At 41.8% G+C, this 13,028-nt stretch overlaps 1 protein-coding gene across 3 annotated transcripts in view; it reads right to left on the bottom strand.

Annotated features, from left to right (window-relative positions):
* The window catches only part of EPB41L4B (erythrocyte membrane protein band 4.1 like 4B), a 246,643-nt gene that overhangs the window by 69,679 nt on the left and 163,936 nt on the right, over positions 1 to 13,028 (bottom strand). For all 3 annotated transcript variants that reach the window (XM_084619648.1, XM_084619649.1, XM_084619650.1), the window contains one exon: positions 3,845 to 3,970. In XM_084619648.1, the coding sequence (XP_084475774.1) occupies positions 3,845 to 3,970 (126 nt within the window). The remainder of the gene's footprint in view (positions 1 to 3,844; positions 3,971 to 13,028) is intronic.

Genomic DNA, 13,028 nt, shown 5'->3' with positions numbered 1-13,028 from the left:
ACATGCTGTAGATGACAAAGACAGGCTGCTCTTGCTTGAAATCTCTGTATAGTGCTGTAAATTTGTCCTGTGCTTTACAGAACATAGATGAGATATATTCCCTGCCCCAAAGAGCTTACCATCAAAATTAGAGAAAACATTGGACAACAGATCAAAAGTAGGAGGAGACTGGGGTTTGCGAATGATGAGAAGGAAGGAGATGCAACTTCTTAAAGATGTGGTATTTAAAAAAGGATTGGAAGGAGATGAGAAGGTGCATGGCAGAGGGAGAAAGAGATATGGTTTAAAGTTTATTGGACAGTATGATAGATGGGATGAAGCCAAGAGTAAGACTAGGAGATAGAGAGAAGACAGACAATAGGTTTGGGAAGAGCACAGGGAGCTGGAAGGATAAAACTGCTGTCCAAAGTGGTCTGCGGTAAAGAAACGATCACTCTTTCCCTGCCCACTTAAAGGATCCTCTAGCAGTAATCTTGGTTCCCACCTCAAAGAGATCAAAATTATCTGTAGGAAGGCGGAGAGGGGAACCATTGCTGTAGACAGCACTGGTCTGGCTGACATATTGGGTAGTCAGTCTGTGCTACCCTCTTCAGAGTCACCTGACTGCTGCCCTACTTCCCTACCCCCCCCCCCCACCCTTTGGTAAGGAAGAAGCAGCAAACTTGTCTCTCCCCTTTTAGGTGGGAAATTAAGTGATCAAACAACACTCAGCTGATTTTCCCTTCTCCTAGCAGGAGAACAAAAGGCCATTGGCAAAGTATACAGATGCAGTGAGCAGATAGCTTTTCTGGGAAAAGTGGGTGACATAACAGATGCAGTTTTATTGCATGCCAGACAGACAGCTTATTCCCCAGCAGCACCACCCCTCCCCTTCCATGCTGGCTTTGTCTCTAGGTGGTGGAGGATGTGCTGCTCTCTAGCTCCCCCTGGATGGGTAAATTCCTATGCTGCAGATCTTCATCCATCTATGGTGTTTACACTGCCCCATTACCATAGCATCTGTTCATCTCACAATCTTTAATTATCTTCACAATACCCCAGTGCAGCAGGGAACTGAGGCATAGAGATACCTCTCCAAAGTCACACCGGGAACTGTGGCAGAGCAGAAAACTGAACTTGAGTTTCCTCAAAGGCAAAGGCAATATCCTAATCACTGGACTATCCTTCTTAGGCAACCATTGCTATATGACTTTCAAGCTGCACTATGTCAATAGTCTTCAGCAACACATGCTACTTCCCTCTCTGTTTGGAATTTCATATGATCTCCTCTCATGAGGCCTGGAACATGGATGCATATTTAATCCATACTGAGTGCTAAAGTTTTTTGGGGAAACGTGTCTACATTAAGAAAAGACTAGCAGACTTACTTTCTTCTCTGATACCCGTTCACTACATAACTACAGTAAAAGAACAATGTTACAGATATGCAAAAGCAACTCAGGATGATGTAATTTGGAAAGGCTCTGGGGAGTGGGCGGGGGAGCAGATCAGGAGAGATGGAAGAAACATGTTTAAAAATTTTTCTGTGTAGCTACAAACACGAATAATTCTTTACTATGAATATGTCAGCACACAGTGGTAACATGCGTATAACTGCACAGTTGAACATAACTAAGCATAGTTGGGGAAAACGCAAATACAAGATGTGTCGGGCAACATCCTTGAGAAACAGACACAAAGGCATGGTATATGCATGAAAAAGAATGGCTAGAATTGAGACATTCAAACAGGAAACATACTGTAAAATAGCGCAGTTGTCATAACATCAGATTCAGAGAAGACCGAACTGTTTTTTAAAAACACATCATAAAATTTACACTGCCTGTTCTAGAAATCTCTAGCAGACTGAATAACCAAGGTTTAGCTGTCTTAGACTTCCATGGCTTTAACTGCATGAATTGCAATTCAACTGTCAGATGAAAACTCTGCCAGGGAACAACAATGAGAAATGTACAAAGATGGTTGTTACAAGAAAATTCTTTGGCGGGCAAGTTGACCTGTCAGATGAAACAAAAACAACGAAGAGTCCTTGTGGCACTTTAGAGACTAACAAATTTATTTGGGCATAAGATTTTGTGGGCTATAACCCACTTCATCAGATGCATGGAGTGGAAAATACAGTAGGCAGGTATAAATATACAGCACATGAAAAGATGGGAGTTGCCTTACCGAGTGGGGGGGTCAGTGCTAACAAGGCCAATTCAATTAGGGTGGATGTGGCCCATTTCCAACAGTTGACAAGAAGGGGTGAATATCAACAGAGGGAAAATTCCTTTTTGTGATACTAACGAGGCCAATTCAATCATGGTGGATGTGGCCCATTCCCAACAGTTGACAAGAAGGTGTGAGTATCAACAGAGGGAAAATTATTTTTTGTAGTGACCGAGCCACTCCCAGTCTTTATTCAGGCCTCATTTGATGGTGTCAAGTTTTCAAATCCATTCCAGTTAATTCTAGACTGTTAGTGGTTGGGTCACTACAAAAAATAATTTTCCCTCTGTTGATATTCACCCCTTTTTGTTGGAAATGGGCCACATCCACCCTAAATGAATTGTCTTTGTTAGCACTGATACCCCTCCCCCACACACACACACTTGGTAAGGCAACTCCCATCTTTTCATGTGCTGCATATTTATACCTGCCTACTGTATTTTCCACTCCATGCACCTAATGAAGTGAGTTATAGCCCACGAAAGCGTATGCCCAAATAAATTTGTTAGTCTCTAAGGTGCCACAAGGACTCCTCGTTGTTTTTGCTGATACAGACTAACATGGCTACCACTCTGAAACCTGTCACCATGGAAGAAACAGATTAACAGAAGTAGTAAAATAGTGTGTATCCAAAGGAGATTATTAACACACACACACACACAAAGTAACAGAAGTAGCTAATGACAGGATTCAATAACCCTCTCTCCCTTGTATTTCTTTTCTTTCTTTCTTGTTACGGAAGATGACATTATCCTTATTTCACTAACTACATTCCAAAAGAATTACATAGGAATAGGGTTAGGGTTTCAAGAAAGTTTACCTTCAACAGAAGTAATAATATCATTACAATCATGCCATCTATTTGTGACACAGCGGAAAACAGCTAGGTCATATGGATATATGTTGATATTTACGTAACACAATTCATTGATTGTGAATGTGGATCTATCCATGAAAACTCTGTGAATTTGAAATAAATTAATGGAACATAAATGTTTTGAATGGATGACTGGAAAAACAAATGAGCACAAAAGTACATAGACTAACATTTTCACACCTGTGTGTCTAAAGAATCTCTGGAATCAATATTTAGACATCCAAATATGATGTTCATCATCTATAAATAACAGTTTCCATGTCAGATGAGGACTAAAATACAATATTTAATCAAAAATAGAAAAATGAATGCTCAGCAAAATTCCAAACTGCTCTATGAACAGAAAAAACTAAAGGCTTTAGGGTTTGAAAGGATGAAGGAAAGTGAATCAACCAAGCCACACTTCATCTACTCAACTCCTGTTTTGTTCCCAACCTTTTGGCAATGAAACATTATTCATCCTGAAAGCTCATATATTCACTGTAGCCAAAAAAGTACTGATGAACAGCAGATGGTTCAGAAATAATGAACTCTGTAGACCACCCTGAAATCACAGCAAGTAGCTAGATGTTCTGATTGCCTACAGAAAGATCTAGAGCAATTTATGTCATTTTGGATACCTAAGGAAGATGAGACAACACTTCCCAAGGAAAGGGTCAGATTTTGGAAAATATGGAGTGATTTCACATGAAACATTATGTCCTCACTAGCATTAGAAAGGGGAAATATAGAGGGTAAATTAAAAGGTATACTCACCTGGGCACCCACTCTAAAAGCAGCTTCTACTTGAGCTTTAAGGATGTTACATTTCATATGATCGGGTACGGAGGAAGGTGACACTGGGGGATGAAGACTTTTTTCAGAAACTTTCTTGTCTTCACCCTGCAGTTTACATAAAAGATAACATGGCAACATACATTAGAGGAAGAGATTGTATGATTTATCACAATGATCAGGTCAAATTTTACTTTGAACAACCAGTTTTAACACCATTTAGGAAAGTTTTCAAGTTCATAACCTGATAGAAAGGTCTGACAAGACAAATTATTCAAAAGACTTAACTTTAATCTATTACCAAGGTAATAAAGGCCTTTGAGGGAAGTGTGATACCACTGGGTACTCGGACAGACAGAGACATAGAGCATTAAGAAATATGTGAAAAGAGCCAGGACGTGGAGTGGGTTGTCCCCAAGATCATTTCCAAACCTAAAATTATATTGAAAAAGCAAAATATTCCACAGAAAGGGAAATTGGGTTGTAGGAGAAAGGGACACGGGCTCAATGCTCAGTTATACTCAAGCACCTTTATATCACTGACAGTGTAAAGGCGCCTGAAAGTGAATGCAAAATGTAATTTACATCCACTATAAGACCCCTTTACTCTACAGGGACTTTAGTATAACTGAGAACAAGGCCCCCAGTCTTTGATTTTGGATCCCTCTGAATTGAAGAAAGAGCAGAAAAATCCAATGAGTTTAACAGACACACTGATTCCTATTTCCACTGATTCTGAGGGTATGTCTACATGACAATTAAAAACCTGCGAGTAGCCCATGCCAGCTGACACGGGCTCAGGGGCTGTTTAATTGTGGTATAGACCTTTGGGCTTGGGCTAGAGCCCAAGCTCTAGGACCCTGCAAGGTGAGTGTGACCAAATGCAACCATGTTTTCACACCCTACACACCATTGTAATAATCTTTGTATAAAATATGCCTTGTGAAGTATCATGTGAAACCTAATAACTTGCTGGTCAGTCATGGTGAAATGTATGTAGCAACTTTATATGTAAAGGTATGAACATAAGCTAAATTATACTTGAAATGTCAGGTTTCAGAGTAACAGCCGTGTTAAGTCTGTATTCGCAAAAAGAAAAGGAGTACTTGTGGCACCTTAGAGACTAACAAATTTATTTGAGCATAAGCTTTCGTGAGCTACAGCTCACTTCATCGGATGCATACTGTGAAACTGCAGAAGACATTATATACACAGAGACCATGAAACAATACCTCCTCCCATCCCACTCTCCTGCTGGTAATAGCTTATCTAAAGTGATCACTCTCCTTACAATGTGTATGATACACATGATCACTTACTCCTTTTCTACTTGAAATGTGTTTGCTAGACAAGTCCGGGGAAGAGGTAAATCTGTTTTTCAAAGACAAAGAATGAGCTGATGCCTCTAGCCAGTTGTCATTAAAGTTGATTGGCAATCACTGGTCAAGTGGCCAGTCTTTGGCAGAGAAGGGGGAGGAGGGGCAGGAATGGATTGATTTGCATTTTAACAACAACATGGAACCTTTTCCCCCACAAGACTGCATGCCTCCATCCTCACAGCTGGAAGGAACTTTATCTAGGAGTAACCTACAGGGAAATGCATTTAAAAGATTGATTGGACTATAATTGGACCCCAGGTATTCTCTCTCTCTCTCAGCTGAGAAGACAAAGAAACCAGGCCTTTGGACGTTAGGAGGGGTTCTGACCAGAGAATTTGGTCAGCCCTGTTGCTGGGAATGTTTGGTAAGAATTTCACTTTGAACCAAGTCTAGTGTGTTAAGTTTCAGCAGTAGAAAGCATTTTATTTTTATTTCTCTTGCAACCATTGCTGACTTTAATGCCTTATACTCACCTAAAACCTCTCTCTTTGTTGTTAAATAAACTTGTTTTATTCTTTAATCAAAACAAATGCAGTTTTGTGTTTAAACTGAATTGTCTGGTAACTCCAATTAAAGTAGCAAATGGTCATACATTGACCCCTTACGGGGGCAACAGACCTCTAATATCTGGACCATCCAGGAGAGGGCTGGACAACGCGGAACACATGGTTTTGGGGGAAAATCTGAGACGGGGCGTATGTTGGGGAGTCATATTGCAGTTACCTGCAAGTGGTAACTGAGGCTGGTGGAAGCCAGAGTGTGACTGGAGTGTGCTGGCAGGCTGCAGCTATGTGTGACCTGCATGTTGTTTGGGTGCTACAACAGCAAAGCATTGTGAGGCACCCAAGGCTGCAGGGCAGGTGGGGACACAACCCCTCGCTGGATTGAGCCCTGGAATTTGATAGTGGGAGGGTCTCGGAGCAGGGGCTGCATCCCAACCCGGACTGTGCACATTGCAATTACACAGCCCCTTAGCCCAAGCCCTGTGAGCCCAACTCAGCTGGCACGGGCCAGCCGCAGGTGTCAAACTGTGGCATAGACATACAGTATAGCATGACCCACAGGGTAACTCCTTTTTGCACAAGGAAGGGTAATTCTCCAGCTCTGGATCTGAGAAATCCACAGCAGGACAGGTTCCACTGCCAGGAATAATTTCAAAAGTGACCTAAAGATTTTTTTGCCTGGAATAAACTTTAGAAGAAAGCAAACAAGAACCAGCAGACTTTCCCATATGCAAACACTTCCCTTGCAGAAATCAAGAGGATCCAGTCTCTCTCCTAATATAAACAATACTCAGTTTAAAGCAATTGAGCAGGGATGGGGCCAATCTTGTAAACACAGGCCCTTAAATCAGCACGTCATGATTATTTACAAGTTTTAAGGGAAGAATCAGACAATGGAATAGCAAGGGTCCACTCAGAGTTCCCCTCATCTTGCTGAAAACCAGATGAGAGTGGTAATCCCGGTTTTCCGTTGTTTTGACCACTGCATAGTCATTTACGACTGTGCAGAGTGAGTGTGAATTGCTACCACTCTCATCTGATTGTCTTTCACACCAACTTCATACTGCCTTCGTCCACGTGTGCAAAATGTATATGGTACGAGGCAGTAGCAAATCAGGCCCAATGTATGTCCTTAGTTCACCTTTGACAAGTGTATTCTGAGATGCAGCAGGGCATTTTATACATCACTGAAACTACCCTGCCCTTAGCCTCAAAAAAGTCTTTTTGTTTGTTTATTTCACCAGGACCTATGTCCCCTCCAGTTTTTGGCCACCAAAACCTTGCTTGCTCACTTCATTGATCCAAAAACAGTCACATACAATATGGGATGTCAAGAATCTGGAGAAACTTTCCAGGAGCAGAACAACTCAACCTTGTGATTATATTGCCTTATACAACTATTTTGTGAGCACCCGGAAAAAGGCCTCAGACTGTGCTGAACCCCATTGAAATGGCATAATATTTTCCACATCTAAGAAATGTTGATGCAGTTGCCTTGTGAACCTAAGCTACTGTGGTTTCCAGCTACGCTTTTGAACAACTGACTGAATATCATAATTTAATCCACCCTGGTTTGTTTATTGATTGATTGAGTGTATTTGACATGAATGTTCATCAGTCTTGCACCTCTATTTTCTGAGCCTTATCTACAATTGCTAATGGAAAAATACGTGCACATTTTACTTTGTCTCTTTGGCTTTTATCCCATGAAAACATACCTGAAAACAAAAAGTACTGCTTCTAGCTGGAGAATATACTGAATTGTAGTTATCTATTGAACTTCAAACAAAAATGTAATACAAGAGACAGGAATTCTAACAACCACTACAAAAAAAAAATCCAGGTGAAACACTCACTCACTGATATGGCTTTGCTGAGCTTCCCATTGACACTCATAATTGGAGATACCATTTAGGTAATTTGGACAGACAAAATCAGCGAGGAAAGTGCAACCCCCTGATCAGCCAATTGTCTCATTAAGCAGATTTTCATTGCTTGAAGATATCTGAAATGCTGCTACCATCAGCAAGTTTACTCGTATGCATACTGCTCTCTAAAGGGAATTCAAGCAGCACACTGTAATACAATGACAGTTCTAAAAGGCATGTTAAAACCAATCTTTGTTTTAGGGCTTGAAACTAATTAGATGACATGATGATTTCAGTCACATTAGGTTTACCCATTCTATTTCACTGTACAACCAAGGGGAAATGATACTTAAAGACCCAGATGGCTTTTTTTACATTCAAACACATTACCACTCTCCGCAGTTCAGTAGCCAGTAGCTGTGTCTGCATTCTCCAATGTAATCCTTACAGAGACAGGACTGTGGCCTGCTCATCTATCCCTGTGCAAGCTACCTGCATCATGGGTCAAAGCAAGATTGGAGAGCCGCCTCTTTTGGGTATGTCTACTCTGCAATGAAAAGCCCATGGCACCGAGTCTCAAAGCCTGGGTCAGCAGACGGGCTCCAGCAGGCACAGGCAGGAATAACTCTGAATTTTGATATCCCTTGCAGGGACTCAGAGCCTGGGCTCCAGCCCGAGCCTGAACATCTGCACTGCAATTTTTACAGCCCACAGCCTGAACCCCCCTGTCAGCCTGAGTCAGCTCATCTGGGCCAGCTGCCACCATGCCAAAGGTCTTTTATTGCTGTGTAGACATACTAATCCCTCTCTGTGCAGATGGGCAGAAGTGGGGAATGGGTAGAGTCTTGGCTCTGCCAACCTCACCTCACTCATTCCCAACACACTGGTCAGCAAAGCTGACTTGGGGCAAAGGAGGAAGTAACCTGCTACTGCTATAGTAGTAGCTGGAACAAGGGGGAACTCTGGCTGGTCTGCCCCTGGGACTTACAGCTGTGCACTACCCCTTTATTTAGGTCAACTAATGTTACAATCTAACCCATAACTGCCGACTTCAAAATACATTCTGAAACTTAGAAGTTGTCTGTCAACCTGCAGGAGTGATGACAGATCTTTCTGCTACAGAACAGCACCTTCCATACTAACAATTCCTGTACTCAAGTAGTTGTTTAGCCAAAAATATTATATACATGAAATATGGTATCAAAGAATTGCCTCCTTGTACCTCCATGCTGCAAATGGATTCATTTCATTGTAACAAGGTATCCTCTCCGATAATAACCTCAGATTATAATACCCTCAGGCATCATGTTTCAATTCATAATGGTTCTTTCAGGGTGCATCTAAGGAAACGGAAGCTCAGTAGACTTCCATTCTCCTCTAAGTATCATTCAAGCCTAATGTAGTTAATTAAAACGATGCCTGGCAGCAAAAAAAAGGGAAGGAGACTAATGGAACCATCAGCTTTTTGTTGTTATTGGAATACTTTTCCATTGCTTTTCCTCTTTTCATACTCGTGAAATTCTGGCTGCAATGAAGTCAATGGTTTTTTTGCCGTTGACGTCAATGGCTTTGACATTACCTGACTTGATCTCACAGGGCTTGGGCTGCAGGGCCATGAAATTGCAGTATAGACATTCAGGCTCTGGGACCTTCCCTCACATCGGGTCTCAGAGCCCAGGCTCCAGCCCAAGCCCAACCATCTACATGGTAATTTTCTAGTCCTGCAGACCAAGCCCCATGAGCCCAAGTCAGCTGCTCTGAGCCAGCCTCAGGTCTTTTATCGCATTGTAGACGTGCCCAACTGTAGACTGGCGTGACATGAATAACGACATGAGGAGGCCTCCTTTCTTGGGAGATAGGATTAGGGTGGTAAATGGATTTGCAGGATGGAAACAGACCATCTTTACTAAATAAGATACGGGGGAACAGCCAGGGAACCATTTACAATGGACAAGATAAAAATGAATAAAATAAGCCTGGAACGTAAGATGAGGTAAAGAGTAAATCGTGCATGGACAGTGTGTGCTGTACAGGGATTGGTTCCTAGAAAGTGACCATGCCAATCCCAGAACACGTGATGCAATGTACCATAGATGCAAGGTATTGTATAAATGTATATAAAAGAAGAGATTTGCTGCGTAACTTTGGTATGCCCTATAACCGCCCCGTACACTGGACTAGCCTGAACAACCTCAGTGTAGCATTGCTGCATGCCAAATAAAGGAACCTGAGTGACAGGACTTGAGTTGAACTAAGTTCTTGGGGAACCAAATGGAAGAGGTTTCAGGGGAACCCCAAGACCAATAAGGCCATGTTTCACCCATCTATAATTTAAAAAAAAATACAAAAATCTACATGAAAATAATAATACAGGTCTCACAGAAAGCAGATATTTGGTGTTAAGGTTGCCATGCCATCCTGGACTCATTCAATGGTAAATACACAGTTGTGGACCAGTTGTGCCCCCTCAGTCACATTGACTGGTGCCTTACTTCCTGACTAGTCTAAGTAAAAGAAAAAGAGATACTCTGCTACTCAGGGTGTAAGGTACTACTTAGTGGGAGTAGTAAGGTTCTGGTGGATGAAGTGCTGTCAATAAAGATAGGTTCTTTGTGTTCTCTAGGAACCACATTTGCTTAGTTTATGACAGAACACAAGATTTTAAAACTATCAGCACTGTAGAGCCCATATAATGTCAGGCTGTAAAAATGCAAGCTGTACTCCACTCTATTTTGTGCTTATGCACAATAAACAAAATTGTCTGTTAAGTTTCCAGAACCCTTATTGCTTACAATGGTGAATGAAGCATAAGAATAGCAACTGTATTCAGACTCTGTACCAGGTTGGCAGTTATTAAAATCCCATCTTGATGTGTAAACTCAGCACATTCAATATGGAAGTCACGAGAGAAGTATATAAAGATACAGTTCTAGCAACCCTTGTAATTTCATCGCGAGTCTCATGATATTTGGTGTTCTTCTGAAAGCCCCAGCTACTGGATTCCTGTGAATACAGGAGAATATCGGCTGTCATGTTTTTAGAAAAGTAATCTAGTTTGAAAACGTGAGCTGAGTGCACTCTGTAGGGTCAGAAACCAGAAGGCAAAGTGACACCCAAAGTCATTAGCAAAAAAAAGAACCACACCTCATGATCTTCAAGACAGGCTCATGATCTTTGAATGGGTGGGTGTGGAAATACTCGAGATATACTACACTAAAAAGCTATTTTTTTTTTTTAAAATAACTATTACAAATGCCACCCTTTTGGGTAATTGATGGCACGTTAGTTTTCCATCACCAACTCCATCAGTGGTGTTTGTTAGTAGCATGGGTTCACTTAAGTTTCATCATTCTTGCACGGATACAAAATCAGTTTTTTTTTTTTTTGAAGAAGGGAAAAATAGGACAGTTGCAGGTAGCATTTAGGTGAATGGTATTTGGTAGGAGTGGGCTGAGTAACCTCAGACTCATGTCACATGTTACTTGATATTATTTTGTATTCATTTTTTATTATTGCGGTCCTATTGCTGTTTGGATTTTGTTTTTCCTCTTTACATTTAAGGGGATTCAATCCTTCTTCTCTACTCTGAAAAGTTCATATGTTGTTTGGAACCAAATAAGGATAAAAACAGCAACTTCTATAGTTTTAGCCCTCCCCACAATTTCTTTTTAATATGTGTCTTAGCCTATTAAGCTAATTTTAATATGTTTAAACTCGGAATCCTCCTTACGAGTAAAAGTGCCTATCGTTACTAGGAAAAATGATGTTTGCTTAACTCATGTTAGCTAACAGACAGTAACAAACATGAGGCAAGAGCCTAGAGAAGACAAGGCAGTTTGTAGTTTTCACATGAGTTAGCAGACCAAGTAAAGACTGTGAGGGAAGCTGGGGTTTATCAACCTGCTAACTACAAACCACCTTGTCTTCATCAGGTTCTTAAACCATATCAGTTTCCACAGGCTAGCCAACACAAGTTAAGAACCCACCTTATTTTCTAGTGAAGGCAAGGCCCAGCTGAACACATCCTGCTCCTTATTCAGCACAGAGATGCATCAGATCAGAGAAGAATCGCAGAAACACCAGTCAACTGTTTATCTTTTCTCACCAGTCAGGGGTCATTTGCTACTGCAGTAGCTACAGGCTTTGCTGCCTTGTAAGCGACAGACAGCTGCACAGCTTTACTGTAAGGGCTTGGCTAAACTTGCACGTTATACCGCAATAAAGCCTCCCAGAGCGCTCTACCTTACTCCCCGTCCACACTGCCAAGGCACATAGAGCGCTCTGACTCCCTGGCTGAAGCACTCCTGGTACTCCACCTCCAGGAGAGGATTAACGGCTCTTGTGTATTGGGTGAGACGCTGCAGCTCCAGTGTAAACGAGGAGTTACCTTACAGCGCTCTGATTGACCTCCAGAAACGTCCCATAATCCCATTAACTGAAGTGGCCTCTCTTGTCTTTGTTGTGAACTCGGGAGGAATGCGGAAGTGGCCCTTTCAAAGCTCCCTTTCAGAGTGCCAGCTGCTTATCTGGTCTGAGAAAAAAACCAAACAGCTAATGTTTGTTTTGAGTGATTGAGAGGCGGGGGAAGGAGGGGGGTCTGAACTTACAAGACAGCATGCTGACACACTCTCAACACCCCAAAAATCCACTCTCTCTCCCCCCACATACACACAACACACTCCACCCCGCCCCCTCCCCATTTGAAAAGCACATTGCAGCCACTTGAATGCTGGGATAGCTGCCCATAATGCACCACTCCCAATGCAGCTGCAAGTGCTGCATATGTGGCCACGCCAGTGTGCTTGCAGCTGTCAGTGTGGACAGACTGCAGCGCTTTCCCTAGCGTGCTCTCCGAAGGCTGGTTTAACTCAAAGCGCTCTACAGCTGTAAGTGTAGACAAGCCCTAAGTAACACCACTGGTGAGCAGTCAGTACGTAGTGGTCTGCAGCAGTGAAGGACTGAAGAAGAGATGTTTGCAAAGAAACAGAAGCAGAGGAGAGAAAGGAAATTAAAATATATTTATGCCTGCAATATTCCTTTTCACCCTGAAGGCTAAAGATAATGTCACTGGTGACAAAGAGACCAACAGGCATCACAAAACTGATTTACGTTGCTCACCAAATGAATGGACAGCAATCATCACGTCAACTGGATTTGTTCTGCCCCTTTTCCTAAACCATTCTTCATTCCCATGAGATGGAGTTTGCTGTAGCAGACAATCAAATTAACTCCTAACCACTCAACCTAATTTCATCCAATTATTTTATAAAATTCACCTTTGTTTGATACCAAGCATGACAAATTTCAGCCCCAAAGCAGTTTGCTTCAAAAGGGAATTAACAACTAGAAAATACAGGTTCAAATGAGTTGTCAATTTAAAATATAAATTTAGATATGTTGAGGCCACTTTTAGGCC

Source organism: Lepidochelys olivacea, assembly GCF_965140295.1.
Source record: "Lepidochelys olivacea isolate rLepOli2 genome assembly, chromosome: 2".
NCBI lineage: Eukaryota > Metazoa > Chordata > Testudines > Cheloniidae > Lepidochelys > Lepidochelys olivacea.
Note: the sequence above shows the minus strand (reverse complement) of the source record. Positions and strands in the feature narration are given on the sequence as shown.